Here is a 14186-nt window from a genome sequence, read left to right as displayed (position 1 = left end):
CACTTAACAATCAACTTGCAGCTGCGACACTTTTGCATTAAAAAAAAAAACAACAACACACAGATAGGCTAAAAAAAAAAAAACAAAACCCGTTTGACAGCGATCGATGACGGGCACAGAGACCCAGTCCCAGTACCAAACTCAGTCAACGTCGCCGTCAACGTCAGCGTCGCAGTTGCAGTTAAAGTCTGTCTATCTCCTAGTGTGTTAGATTAATTTCCAAAGGCTGTCATTAAAATTCCAGTGCACTGCAATTTATATGCCACACACATGCCAATGGACTTCGTCTAGGCATCGTGCAATTTTTAATAAAAACAGATTCATATTTATTATACACACACTCACACACACACACACACACATACACATCATAGAAGAGGGAAAATAAACTGAAGGAAAACTGCCATCGAACCAACCACGCGTCGCTCGTTAGGCCTCCGTTTTGGCCAAGACAACACAACACAACACAAGAGACAACATCATCAACATTTGCGACTGTTGAAATTTGCATGACAAACTCAAACTCATCCATCAATCATAGACCAATGTCTCCACAGTTTATGGGTTGCAGTTGTAAAAACTCGTTAGGACCCCAATGGCCGCAAAACAATTTCACTTTTAATTATATGGCACGCGTTAATCCCTCGAGCCGATTTATATAATACCATAGCCTCCCCTCCATCCCATTGACTAGTTTACACGTTGAGACTTAATCGTGATGAAGAATTATTTTTTTTTCCCGTTTTGGTATAAGCAGCAGGAGTTGGAAATTTGTTACACTACAAATGGCGCCCAACGTGGGGGCCCAAATACATACATTTTTGAGAAAGTGAAATTCTATTGCCATGTCGAACATTTTTTCAATAAGTAACGCCCAACAAATGCTGGGAATGTTTCCCATGGTTCATCATGTAATCAACTTGCCAACTCACTTCGTATATACGATAGATGTCGGGAGATAGAGAAGCATAACCGCTTAACGCACAATTTTCACTTGTCTTTTGCATAATTTAGACAACCTGGATGAGATGAAACGACTGCCTTGAGGGAAACTTTGTTGTTGGCACGGGCGGCGCCACAAAATCAATTTTCAGCCACGCATCTTTCCAAGTCAAGTGCGTTATCACAGAGAGATGGAGACGGAGATGGAGTTGGCAGTGGATCGATGGCAGGAGTTAGAGCGTGTTAGAGTGAGTATGGCGATTGAGTGACTTAGTAGGGGCGGTTGTGTGTAAAAGAGATGGAGATGGAGTGCACGCAGCGGCACTTGTCGTCGCTCGTTAGCGTCATCGTAAATAATTTTAGCAGTTGCGAAATCTATGCAAATTTATGACTGTCAGCAGAGCTGGACACCCGATCACGGCATAAGGCCATATAGCATACGGCATGCAGCATACGGCATATTGGTATACGGCATCGTTTCCTTGTTGATAACGAAATGACCATAATGGCCATTAGGAGCAGTTGTTGTTGTTGCTGTTGCTGGTTTGCCTTTTGTTGTTGTTGTTGTTGTTGTTGCAGCACACGAATCATGTCCCCATGTTCCAGGTAAGCATTTTGGGCCCGCTGTGCCACGAAATGCATTTCAACTCCTATTTCTCTTTTTTGTGTTTCTGGTCAACCACCAAAAACAAAAAAAAAAAAACAGAAAAAAAACCAAAAATAATTGTAAATCGCTAGATTTATGACCAAAAACACAAGCACGAATTATGACGCCGGCCACAGGTGGAAATCGCATGCTGATTTCTACTTGATTTGCTTGCCATATAATTGCAAATTGTATTTGTTTAAACACGTACAATATACTAGATGTATGTATGTATAGAGTTTGCCAAAGGCCTGCAAGCCTATAAGATCTAGGCAACATTGCATGTTGCTTATATATACCTACATATATACATACATATATATATAAATGTTTCTTATCCATTGGCTAGCCCGCCCACACTAAACACTCCAACCAGCAAAACGCAACATGGAGCAAACATGAAGCTTTGAATGATTGCTTGACATGTTTTCTATGGAGCTCTCCTTTGGAGCTCTCAGTATGCAGCATCATCTCATCTCTTCATCTCCTCATCCCATGCCACATCAGGTCTATAATTTCGTGTTGTTCACAAATTATTTTCATTAATTTCTGCTTTCTTGATTTTTTTCTTCGTTATATGTGTCTTATAATGAATTAATTCCATAGCCGATAAGTGAATAATTTAGAGGATTTACCAAAATCAAATGTTTCGTGTAGGTTGATTTGCTCAGATTGGCATGGCTTTCATTTGGGGAACACTTTAATGCAAATTTCTACATATGTATTCAGATTTCCATCAGTTAAAGCCCTAGAAAAGAGGAAAACTCTTGCTTTTGAAATGAAGTTCAGAATTATCAGAATTTGCATTGCCTCATATTGATCGAACGGAGCATTTTGGTACTCTCAAAACTAAAAAAAAAATTTGTCTACTCTTAGTTTATTATTTACTCAGAAACGTATCCAGGCGGTTAGCCATGGATTCCTGACCCTTCCGAAATGTAAGTCTTTGGACTCCGTGTTATTAAACACAAACGTATTACTGATAAATTAAAACAGTTTCTCCTTTTTTAATGGATCATGAACGCAACAAGATATATCAACACTATATATGGACTATATTGACTTTAAATTTATACGCATTTTTCGAATAGGCAAACCGCAAAATGTTTTTCTGAATATATCGCTGTTATCACATGTTTAGTATTTTAGTATTTTTAAAATAAGTTTTCTTATCGTGGACTTACAATTAGATCTTTATCAGACATAAGGTACGTTTCACAAGTATACCGCCACCCATATATTTCAAATATTGGTCTAACGGTACAATTCTCGATGTTACAATGTTCTACCGAAATACTTGTTGGGGCACAACAACAACATATACGAACTTTGGGATCAATAGGAATAACGCTACTTTTCTATTGACGCAAATTTTGATTTTGAGCTTGTTTCATAATTATAACGCCACTTTCAATAAATGAGGTTTTTTACTACAAATGTTAACAGTTAACAATTTTTTTTATGAACAATTAAAATTTCCTTTCCATGTTTAGAAATGAATTAAATATTAAACATTAAATATCCTTGTAGGCGTCCTTAAAACTAAATTTTTTTTAATAACATCTGGCTCAACCTCCATCCAAGCCCCGTTTATCGCATCTTTCAGTTCTTGTACTGTTTTAAACTGCCGATTTTCCCTGGAAACCTTACGTACTAAGATGCTCCAGAGCTTCTCAATCGGATTGAGGTCTGGGGATCCTGCTGTCCAGTTCATAACTGAGATTTCCTTGGAACAAAACCATGACTTCGTCTCCCTGCTAACATAGATTGCGGCATTATCTTGTTGGAAAGTCCAGTCTCTACCATCATTTTCATTCAAAAATGGGATGAGACTATTTTCCAACACCAGGATGTAATCTGCACTCTTCATTCGTGAAGATTCAAACTGTAGCTTCTAGCATCCAGCCAAGGAAAAAGCTTCTTATCCCACTCACTACACTGAGTGGCGGATCGCGGGCTGTATAATGGGGGGAACTTTGCCCCCTAAAGTATAGAATTAGCAGTTAAAAATTTGTCGTTTAAAACATAAAAATAAGTTTTAGACTGTTATTTTTAATGGAGAAATTTTGAGCTTCAAGGCATTCCAAACATAATCAATTTGTTAAACACAATTATGTAATACTTCTGCGGCGTATTGCATACTTTCTGGGGCAATGCGACAGCCCTAAGTGCGATTTTGCAATAAGCCACAAATACATATATTAGAGAATACAATATAATAGAAATCAAATATAACATTTGGAATCTATCTACTGTTAATTGCAGCTTGGAGCCATATTTATGTATTACAGTGAACATTATGGATTGATTTATGTACCCAAAAGACAATAATTTATAATAAGTACATGTATATACACTTTGTATACAGTCTAATAGATTGACCATCGTTAATGTGACAATTGGCATGCTTTCAATTTGATTTCAATTTTCGATCGTAACCGAAACGAATTCAGTGGCAAAAGCCCCCACAAAGTGGTAGAATGACAAAGAGCGAGAGAAAGAGAGCGAGCGAGGGGAAGTGGTAAAGTCTCAACAAGTTACTTGAAAGCGACAAAAAGAACAACAAAATCGAATCAATAACAGTGGAAACAACAATAACTACTGCTACAACAACAACAATAATAATGACGATAACAACAAGAAAACACAAACAAAAAACGTTGTCAATTGATTTTATGCACTATTTCAATTGACCTCACAACGGTAGCCAAAAAAAAAAGACAGAAAACAGATATAACATTCGATTTAAAGCCAGTGCAGAAAATGAAACGAATTAACAATTTGATGTAACTGTGATTTTGTTTCTGACTTTTAGTTATGTTGTTGTTGCTGTTGCTGCTGTTGTTGCTGCTGTTGCTGTTGCTGCCTGCACACGCCCTCAACGAAGCAAATTCAAAGAAATGCTTATCGTGCTTCATAGAAATCCAGCAAACAGCCAAAGACAGCAACAAAACATGAAATTGAAAATGCCAAAACGCTAAAAGACAACAACTAACCATCCGCCTACCCGCCCCCAACTACTCCGCCCTCCCACCCAACTAAGCCACCTAAACGCCTCCCTGCTATAGCCCCCCTTTGGTTTTCCTTAAATCTCCTTCAATATAGAGTTTATAGTAAAACTGTAACGAAACCCGATTGAACCCGCCATGGGTGGCTTTGCTTTTTTTTTTTTTTTTTGGTTTGCTAGGCCAGCAACTGGCGACCAATGGACCGATCGACTGACAGACCATGGAACATTGGACAATAACATGTAAGAAAGAAAAAAAGAAACCAAAAAAAATTCATTGCTGGTGTGGTTTTTGTGCTTATGTTGTTGTTGTTGTTGTTGTTGCTGTATTTGCTGCTCTATGCCCTGGCCACGACTTGCCAACAACAACAACAACAACAGCTACAAACAAAAAATCTCTGCCAAAATATCGCTAGCGGGCAGCTGGCGGGCCCAGCCCAAGCACATCCTCACGAGCAACAACTACGACGACGACGACAACGACAACAAAAGTCCAAAAAGCAAAAAAAATCGACGGGGGAGGGAAGGGGGTCAGAAAAAAAAGAAATAATTAATATGCCTCAAAAATATCCCGGCCACTTTGTATGACAGCAGGCGGCGGAAACTAGAGTGGAAGGGGCAGAAGTGGGGTATAAAAGACTTTGGGATGCAGCTGCATCCATGGACATTGGCCGCCGGCAACAGCAGCAGCAGCAGCAGCATCAGCAGCAACAGGAACGGCAGCAATGGCAACAGCAACGTCAGCAGCAGCCACAGCAGCAGTTTAACTAACGGCTTCTGTGCTTGTTGTGCTGCCGTTTCCGCATCTTGCTGCTGCTCGGTGTCGCTACAGAATGTGCACGATTTTCCTTCAGATTCAATTTCAAGTGCAGCAGCAGCAGCAGCAGCGTCATCAGCAACAGGCCGCCAAGCGCCGCTATTAAGTCGACGACAACAACAAGCAATAACCCTAACCGACAGAGCCGCCAGGCTTTCGACTTCTCGACTTCTCTCTTTCAGTGTTTGCCACTGTCTGCCGCTTCTTTACCGAGATTTCTATCTTTGATCTCTTACTCCACATGAAGTTGGTTGCTATTGCTGTTGCTGTTGCTGCTGTCTGCTTGTTAAATTGCTCATTTAAACCATAACGAAACGCTTTGCTGGTCTAGTAAGTCCAAGTCTGGCCTAGACTATAGCATATACCGCCGCTTGTGCTTCCTAGAACACTTGTCTTTTGGGGTCGATAGCGCAGTGCAAATTGACCAAATGGCCCCACGACTTGCCCAAGGCACTTTTAATTACCATAAAAAAATAAAAGAAAAAAAGTTATACTTTTTTTACTTGCCTAAATATCGAAAAACCATTTAAGCACTCCCATCAAATGTCACGGCAATTGTTCGCGTCATAAGCCTGCGTCATTATAAATTATAAGCCTTTTGCAATTGGAATTTATCGGTGACATTGCGATAACGAGCATTGTCTAAGCCCGACTATTGGATGGTGGTGGGGGGGAGCAGAGAGTAGTAGGGGGCGGGGGCCAGAGAGACAGCTTCTCAAGTCAAGCCGACATACGCAATTATATTTGATATGTTTATGGCGTATACTGTATTTATCTTTTTGCCATGTTGACGTACAAATCTGAGTGTGTGCGAAAGTTTATCGTCTTATTTGTTTTCTTTTTCTCCTTTTTTTTTTAATGTGTAGAAATTAAAAGAATTTTGCCCATAATTAGGAAGATTGTTAGGCCTTATGTCAGCTTAGGCACTCTGACATTATTCAGGAAGCTAAAACTAATTAAGCCATAAATAATATGATCAAATCGTTAACTTCAATAAGTGTGTTAAGTGGTTTTCAGTGAGTGAGCTTAGAGGTTCCATGGGAAATCATTAAAGCTTCTATTTTATAGGCAAATTTAATTAGGTTTAATTAGGTTAAAGAAATAAGGAAATTTAAAACTGATCCTTAGTTACACAAAATCTAAAGTTTAGCTGACTGACAAAATGTTCCACTGATGTTGAAGCAAGTTCATGGCAATAGTTTTCAACTCTCTATTAATTAATGTTATAGGCCAAAATGACAAGTAGATATATTCAATTAGTTGTAGCCAGTTGTAGCCAATTCTCATACAATCTCCATCACCTGCGGGGCACACTTTTGGCATTCAAATGTTTTGGCCATAGCCATAGCAACAATGTCAATGGGGTGCATGTGCATGCCAAATTGATGTCACAGAAACCAAATCATAAATCAAGCAAATTATAGTTATTATTGCATACGAAATCAAAGAGATATAAATACATACATACAAACAGTATACATATATGTATATAGAAATATATAGAGATATCTTGGTATATATATATATATATAAGAACAAGCGCCGCCGCCAAATAGCTCTCTTTCTATCTCTTTCTCTAAGAAAAAAGGCCATAAATCATGGCAATACTATTGGAGTTTCTGTTGGCCAGCAGCAGCAGCAACAGCATTCGGCATTCGGTATTCGATATCCACATCGACAACGGCATCCTCCATGCTTGACTGGACAATCATAATAATCACAGCCAGGCCGACACACAGCAAACAGCAAGTAAACCAGGCAACAAAAGCTACTTACTATGTCTATGTCAAACCGATATGCAACTGATAAAAGAAGAAAAGAAATAAGCAAAGAAAAAACTTTACAGAAAATAATAAACTATAAAGAAAAAATTGCCAAAGATTTAAGAAATACACTAAAAAAATGATGCCGCTGGCTACCGACAAACAAAACGAAAAGCGTATTGATGAATAAAATTATTGGTTAAGTCCAATCAAGAAAGTATTAGTATAGTTACTTTGCCTAGTTTTCCATTTCAAGTGTTTGTCAAAAGTTTAGTTAGAAGAGCATTTTATGATCGTTGTTTATTTTTACCAATTTTCTTCTACACCTTGATTGTTTTTTTTTTCTGTTGTTTCTTCTCTCTTTCTATTTATATCTATCTCACTCACTTAGCTAAGAAAATTGACAATTGCGCACCTGCTTCATTTTCTACTTATTGCTGCTCCTTAGCTTTGGCAAAGAGGCAGCAACAGCAACAACAACAGCAGCGGCAACAGCGGCAACAATGAATGCCACTGCCATGGCCATCGTCTGGTTAATGGCATTTAACGGTCACCAAATGTCCGCTTTGTAGCAGTAAACTTTGTGCTTAAAGCAAAACTTTCCCAAAACAAAACAACAACAACAAAAAAAAAACACACACACACACAACCAAACACACAAAACGCCAAAAACTTTTTTTAAAGGCTTGATACAAAGTTGTTTATAGTTTTCCTACAGCCAAAAAAGAACAGGAGTGGACAAAGATATTCAAGAAAATTATTATTTATGAATTAGTTTTAAATAGTTTCTTTATATTTTTGCCCCAACCAGGCAAGCCCATTTATTTCCTCTAGTAGATTCTCCCGATAATATCTATGTAATTATCCAGAAAAGGTTATCAAATAAATGAAGTTATGCGATCGGATTCCATCGCAATCCATTTTAGTATATAACCCTTCAACAAGATCTTTTTCAACTGAATCTGAATATGATCCTTATTTTAAGTACTGTCGAAATATTAAAATATTGTTATCTAATTTTGCACTAGGTCGGGTTTTTTACTTTAAATTATTGTATGGTCATCAAGCTTAAAGATAATATCTCAATGGTAGGAAAAGGACTAAAGTGTGCGAAGCAATGAAGGATAATAATTTAAAACAAGATCATTGAAATCTAATCCTTTCTGTACTACATAAAATGGAGTAAGAACTAACTAAGCGATCGAAAGTGTTTTTTTTTTAGCCTTATAAGAAACATGTTCCCTTATGCCCGGACTAACAGATTTTTTTCTAATACACAGATAAACTTAAGTACTCCCTTTCACCCCAAACGTTTCGTTTTATATAAAGATAAAATAAGAATAATAAAGACAAAAACGAAACACAATAATTGTTTTTCTTTTTAACACCTTAGTAACAAACAAAAAATAAAAATAAATAAAAAATAAAACTGCATATTGTTGTGTTGAATATCAAACCTTGAGCCGGCTATAAAAATTTTATTTAATAACAATCAAAAAGGTTGCCAAAAACAACCAATTGTAGAGTATTAAAATTTTTAAATTTTAACAATTCGGTTCGGTATTTTTGAGAAATTATGGGCACCCATTTGAAAAACATAAAAAAAACGTTCTTAAAGCTTAGACAGTCGCCCCAATTCCAGATCTATATATCCCCTTAAAGTTAGTCTTCAAAAGAAGATAAATAAATATCAAAGAAGCTAACTTCATGCTGGGAAGTTTATATACCTTTGCAGTCCTTGGCCATAATATTTTTACATGTTCCAAACTCTTTTTCTGCATCATCAATTCATCAATGCACAGACAAAACCTTCCAAATATCATTTATCCGATCTGATTAAAATTTCGGGATCTGATGTTTTATATCCAAAACTATCATATTAGTAAATTTCATGGGGATACACCAATTTTTATGAAAATGTTACTTCTAGAGCTATATGACATAGTAGTCCGATCTTGATTTTCATACTTGATCTGCTCCAGAAAATAAAAAGCGCAGACAAAAAATTTCATCCCGATAGCTCTTAAGATGGCGGCGTGAAGTTGATTTGCACAGACGGACGAACGGACGGACGGTCAGACAGACGGACATGGCTATATCGACTCAGCTTCTCATGCTGATCAAGAATATATATACTTTATAGGATCGGAAACGTCTCCTTCTGTGCGTTACAAACATCTGACCAATTTTATAATACCCTCTGCAATAAAAGATGAACCGTTCTATTGTCAGACTTTGCTATAGAAGTTCTGGAGATCTGTCAAAAACATCGTTAAAAACATAAGTATCTATTGATATTTTCTTTAAATTAATATTTGATTTCTTAATTTCCTTCAAGTCTCGATCAATCTATTAAATGTAGCTGATACCTTTTTTTATTATTCACTATCCCAATGCCTTTTTTTGGCCAAGTCCAGCCCTGTTTTTACATGGTTATTGTTGTAACTGATATTTGCATTATGCAAAAGTTATTTATAAATATTTCATAAATTGCGAGGCAAGCATTTGCTCTAATTGTATGCTAATAAACAAAAATAAATCAAAGGCCAACAATGAATTATGGGTTTTGGTTAAATTTTTACGACTATTGCAGCTGGTTCGGTATTCTTTTGTAGGGATTCTAATTAAATATGTTATGGAAAAATGAGAAGAAGAAAAAAAGTATGCTTATGAGGCATATCATTTGGCCATCACATTTTAGGCCAATTAAGCAGCAAGGCTTAGGCTTAAGTTCTAGCCTGACCAAAAAAGATCAATGAGTTGTTGTTGATGAAGTTGTTTTGATAAAAGTTAGCCCTGCCTTTTCGAAAACGTGCGCAATTTATCTAAATCAGTGCAGGGAAAGAAAATACTTGACAATTGGCATGGCATGGTCTTTTGGCTACTAACTGGTCTCCCAATAGATAAACATCATAAATGCATTGAAATGTCATTGCCGAACTTCTGATATCACTGCTGCCGCCCGTCCAAAAAAAAGGAAGCTGGCCAAATGCAGTGTAGTGTACTCAAAAAACAAACAAAACAACTAAAAACGATTGGCGATAATGCACCGATGCACCCATATCCATGCCCATCGATGGCCAATGAGGCTTGGCCGGACAAACGGAGACAGCAGTCACAGGGATAGAGGAATAGAAAAGATAGATAAATGCCGTTACCCTTTATGCAATTACCAAGTACGTGCAATTGCCGAAGCTTAATTAGAAACACATAACCAGGGGGCTGGCAAGGCACTTGCTCTAAGAGACTAAGCGACTAAGAGAGTAACCAACCAACCAACTAACCATTCGAACTTGGACTGATGATTATTTATCACCGACGTCGCGTCGTCGTGAGTCGTGCGACAATGACACGAGACCCACTCGACCCAGTCGAAGTACAAAGACCAAAAGCAAAACCAAGACCCAGATCCCGACTTTTTTTATGTTTTTTTTTTTTTGCTCTGGCACATCGTTAGCAACATTTTGTCTGCAACAAGTGACTTAAAACTCCAACTGGATAACCAGACAGACCAGAGACCTGACACTGACTGGGCACTCAATCTTTCAATGCCTTCAATCAGGGCGACGGCAAAACATCCACAGCTAACGTCAATGTCAAATGCGCATCATCATTTTCCTTTGACGTTCTGTGAGAACGAAATTAGCTTCTCATAATCAAAATAAAGTCAAATACCGCTACACTGAAAGAAAAAAGGGGTGTATATACTTTTCAATCACTCATTAGATGTTATTAATTAATGGAAGATTTTCAATTAGCTTCGTTGTCATGCCATGCTTCTATAAATCTGTTGATAGGCAAATCAAAACTTGTGATTTTCATTTGCTCTCAAATTACTTTGGGGTTTTCCTCCTCGTTGAGTATATAAATAGGAAAACCTGGTCAAGTCTAGCCATTAGTCAGTCAATGTAATCGATTGGGATGCGGCCACTTTGGACCATTTTGGTGATTTGCTCTCTCTGGAGTTTAAACGAGGCCGGCCATATCGACTATGTAGGAGATTATATTATAAGAAATGGTAAACCTTATGGAAAAATGTAACTAAACACATATAAATTAATTAGTCTTTCATTACAGAGCTTTGTCTATTCGTTCCTTCTTATGGCGTATGCAGGGGCAGATTTCGAGCATTTGGTTATGATTATAGATCAAATCGTTGCATATTATTTTTCTACAGGTATTATTTTTCTATCCTTTCATTATTTTGTTTTTATCTTTACAAATTTTCAATTAGCGGCTGTGGCGGTAATGCGAATCGATTTCAAACTGAGAATGAATGTCGTAGACGTTGTCGATATGATCAGGAAGATGAGGGCACTGTACCCAATTATGATTATTCTAGTTCAAGTACAACCGAAGATTATTATGATCTACAACCCACAATGGAAATGGAGAACTATCCAGATCATCGTTAATACACACATATAATTGAATTGACAAATAGGTAGAATACCTTTTTCTCTTTTTTATTGCGGGAAATTTCCTTCAGCAATCTTTCCGAGGGTCGATAATCAGCAGAATATCAAAACATGATACATATTCATTCATATTCAACACTTGATATATATATAAATAGACAGTAATTTCACATTTTATGAGGAATACAAAATTGGGGGAGTTGAGATATGTAGGTTAGTCCTCTCTATGTGGAAGGTCCAGGGTATGGTGGTTAATTTGGCTATCCAGTCGGTCCAAGTACGCTCTTGTCATCATAGCGATCTCATCCTCCACCAATGGGATTCTTAGTACCGTGTGGATCTCTGAATTTAACTGGTTGCCATTTGTCACAATTCTTTTGAGCGTTTTGTTTTGGAATCGATCTATTATTTCCCTGCAGTGCACTAGATCGGAAATCCATTGGTTCATACTGGTCTAAGAATGGTCTTACATATCAGAGTTTTAGGGTTGATTTGCATTCCACCATCCAGAGGAACTTCTCCAATCTTGTGTCCAGTATTTTCTTCTTATCTATGATGTCAGATCTCTAAGTAAGCCACTTATTTTCATTTAGGTATTTTTATTGATTTAGAACTTAACACTCTAAATATTTAATAATGATAATATTAATACTAAAGAACACCCAAAATTAAGAACAGAATTAAGAAAGCTATTGTAAATTTTTAATGCTAATTAAAAGCCTTAAAACTGCCAAGCGTTGCCATTTTTCCTGCCCTCATAATTTTATGTATTTCAAAAGGAAGTTAAAAATTTGTTCTGTTTAGTTTGCAAGTAATAAAGAAATTTATTTCTCCTGCACTTAAATCACTCACCTGTAAATGCTTACACACATAAATCTACATTAGGAACTCATATGTTCTATGCGGAAATGGTCTGTAGATTACCCAAACGCCTCGCTCATATGTACGATTCAGCGGAACTAAACTATTAACGCCCCTAAAAAACAAAAATATTTTAAGAAAAATATAATAGTAACAACCATAACGATGAGGCGCGGAAGGGGGGGGTAGAGGGAGGCAATATTGTTGTATGTACATTCTAATGACTTTATTATAAGCAATGCAGGGCAATACCATAACTTGTGGCTGCTGCCTGGCTGCACCCACCAAAAAAAATGACGTCAGGGTGCGCCGTCGTCGACGGCGGCGGCGGCTTTGCCTCAAATGGCTTTCAAGCTGAAATCTATACCTGGGAATGGGCCTGGGCCATGACTGTATATCAGTTGACTTTTTACTCCAGCGTTGACAATTATTTATGGTAATAAACAGTTCCGCTAGTGTCTTGACTTGTTGGCTTGTCTTTAGATCCCCAAGTCATATCATATCATTGATACATATGTATCTTGTACATACATAGATTGATACACATATACATATATGTGTACATGTATCTGTGTAGTTAGTAAATATCGAAATCGAAACAAAAATAAATAAATGAACCCACATAATGTGCCTCTAATTGCCGACACAAGCAATGTGTTACAATTTCTATAAAATTTTATGGTTTCAACTAAAAGTTGAGCATGCAAATTGCAGTCAGAAATTAGAGATGATTATTAAAAGAGTTGAAAAGTCACGAGTTAAAGTATTGATAACATATAAGAGATCCCAATAGTTGAAAAAACTTGCCTAATTGAAATGGTTACACGGAAATATACGAGAGTCAACGTTGTAATTATTGATATCTAAGCCTAAGATGCACTTTGCTCACAGATTCACCACATTTGTCTAATACTGAACTAATGATTCAAGAAAATCCCAAAGAACTAAGGCAAAAACTGTATGAATTTGTGAAAATAAACCTGAATTGACTCACGTGAACATCACTAACAACATGTTTTGTTTGGTGTGTTGCAGGGCAATTTGTTGTATAGGCAATGGCTGCGGGAACGCTAACCGCAGTTTCATTTTCATTGTCGGCCAAAATGGCAAACAAATGGCCAGTGTCTCATTAATGCCACACAATGGAGTTGGAGTTGGAGTTGGCCAAAAAGCAGCAACAACAATAAGACAAACGTAGTCCAAAATATGCAACATTCATCAATCACACCACAGCCAACAAAACCCAGAGAGGAATGAGAATGAGTTCACGCGCTGCACTTGAGGTCGTATGGACAGCGAACAACGGATACGGATTCAGATTGATTTGCTTTGGCGCATTTTCAAGTCAATTACACATTTTTGTGGCATTTGCGGCAATTGAGTATGAAAACTCATGTGGTGGGTCGTAGGTGTTGGTCGTCTGTCTGTTTCGCTATGTTTATTTATTTGTAGTGCTGTATGTGTCCATGTGTGTGTGTGTGTCTATGTGTACTCTGTGGCATGCCACAACAACGCCGCATGTGTCCGCCCACAATGCAAGCGGTGGTCAAACCAAAGCACAGCCTTACAAGTGAGTCACGTTGCCAGTCATGTAGAGTCATAATTCATGTCCATGTCACTGAACAACCACATCTGCTCACACGGCTCGAGAGGCATTTAGAGGGTCAAACTAAGGGTTAAATACCACACTAGCTCTTATCAGTAAACAGCTGTTCGGTGTAAAGCTTCTTCA

At 37.5% G+C, this 14186-nt stretch overlaps 1 protein-coding gene across 1 annotated transcript; it reads left to right on the top strand.

The window, feature by feature from the left end:
- Positions 1–11090: 11090 nt before the first annotated feature.
- Positions 11091–12327, top strand: LOC111519499 (kunitz-type serine protease inhibitor Hg1). Its single transcript, XM_023180694.2, has 3 exons — positions 11091–11193; positions 11253–11352; positions 11410–12327. The coding sequence occupies exons 1-3, from the start codon at positions 11097–11099 to the stop codon at positions 11588–11590; spliced, it is 378 nt and encodes a 125-aa protein (XP_023036462.1). The 5' UTR covers positions 11091–11096; the 3' UTR covers positions 11591–12327.
- Positions 12328–14186: the final 1859 nt, after the last annotated feature.

Source organism: Drosophila willistoni, chromosome 3R, assembly GCF_018902025.1.
Source record: "Drosophila willistoni isolate 14030-0811.24 chromosome 3R, UCI_dwil_1.1, whole genome shotgun sequence".
NCBI lineage: Eukaryota > Metazoa > Arthropoda > Insecta > Diptera > Drosophilidae > Drosophila > Drosophila willistoni.
The sequence above is the reverse complement of the archived record's forward strand: the minus strand, read 5'-3'. Positions and strand labels throughout refer to the sequence as shown.

Bases quoted from the DNA above. Each gene is read 5' to 3' on its own strand.
- LOC111519499 (XM_023180694.2), top strand. From the start codon at position 11,097: ATGCGGCCACTTTGGACCATTTTGGTGATTTGCTCTCTCTGGAGTTTA. The intron at 11,194-11,252 runs GTAAACCTTATG...CTTTCATTACAG, and splicing joins AGATTATATTATAAGAAATG to AGCTTTGTCTATTCGTTCCT. The intron at 11,353-11,409 runs GTATTATTTTTC...ATTTTCAATTAG, and splicing joins TGCATATTATTTTTCTACAG to CGGCTGTGGCGGTAATGCGA.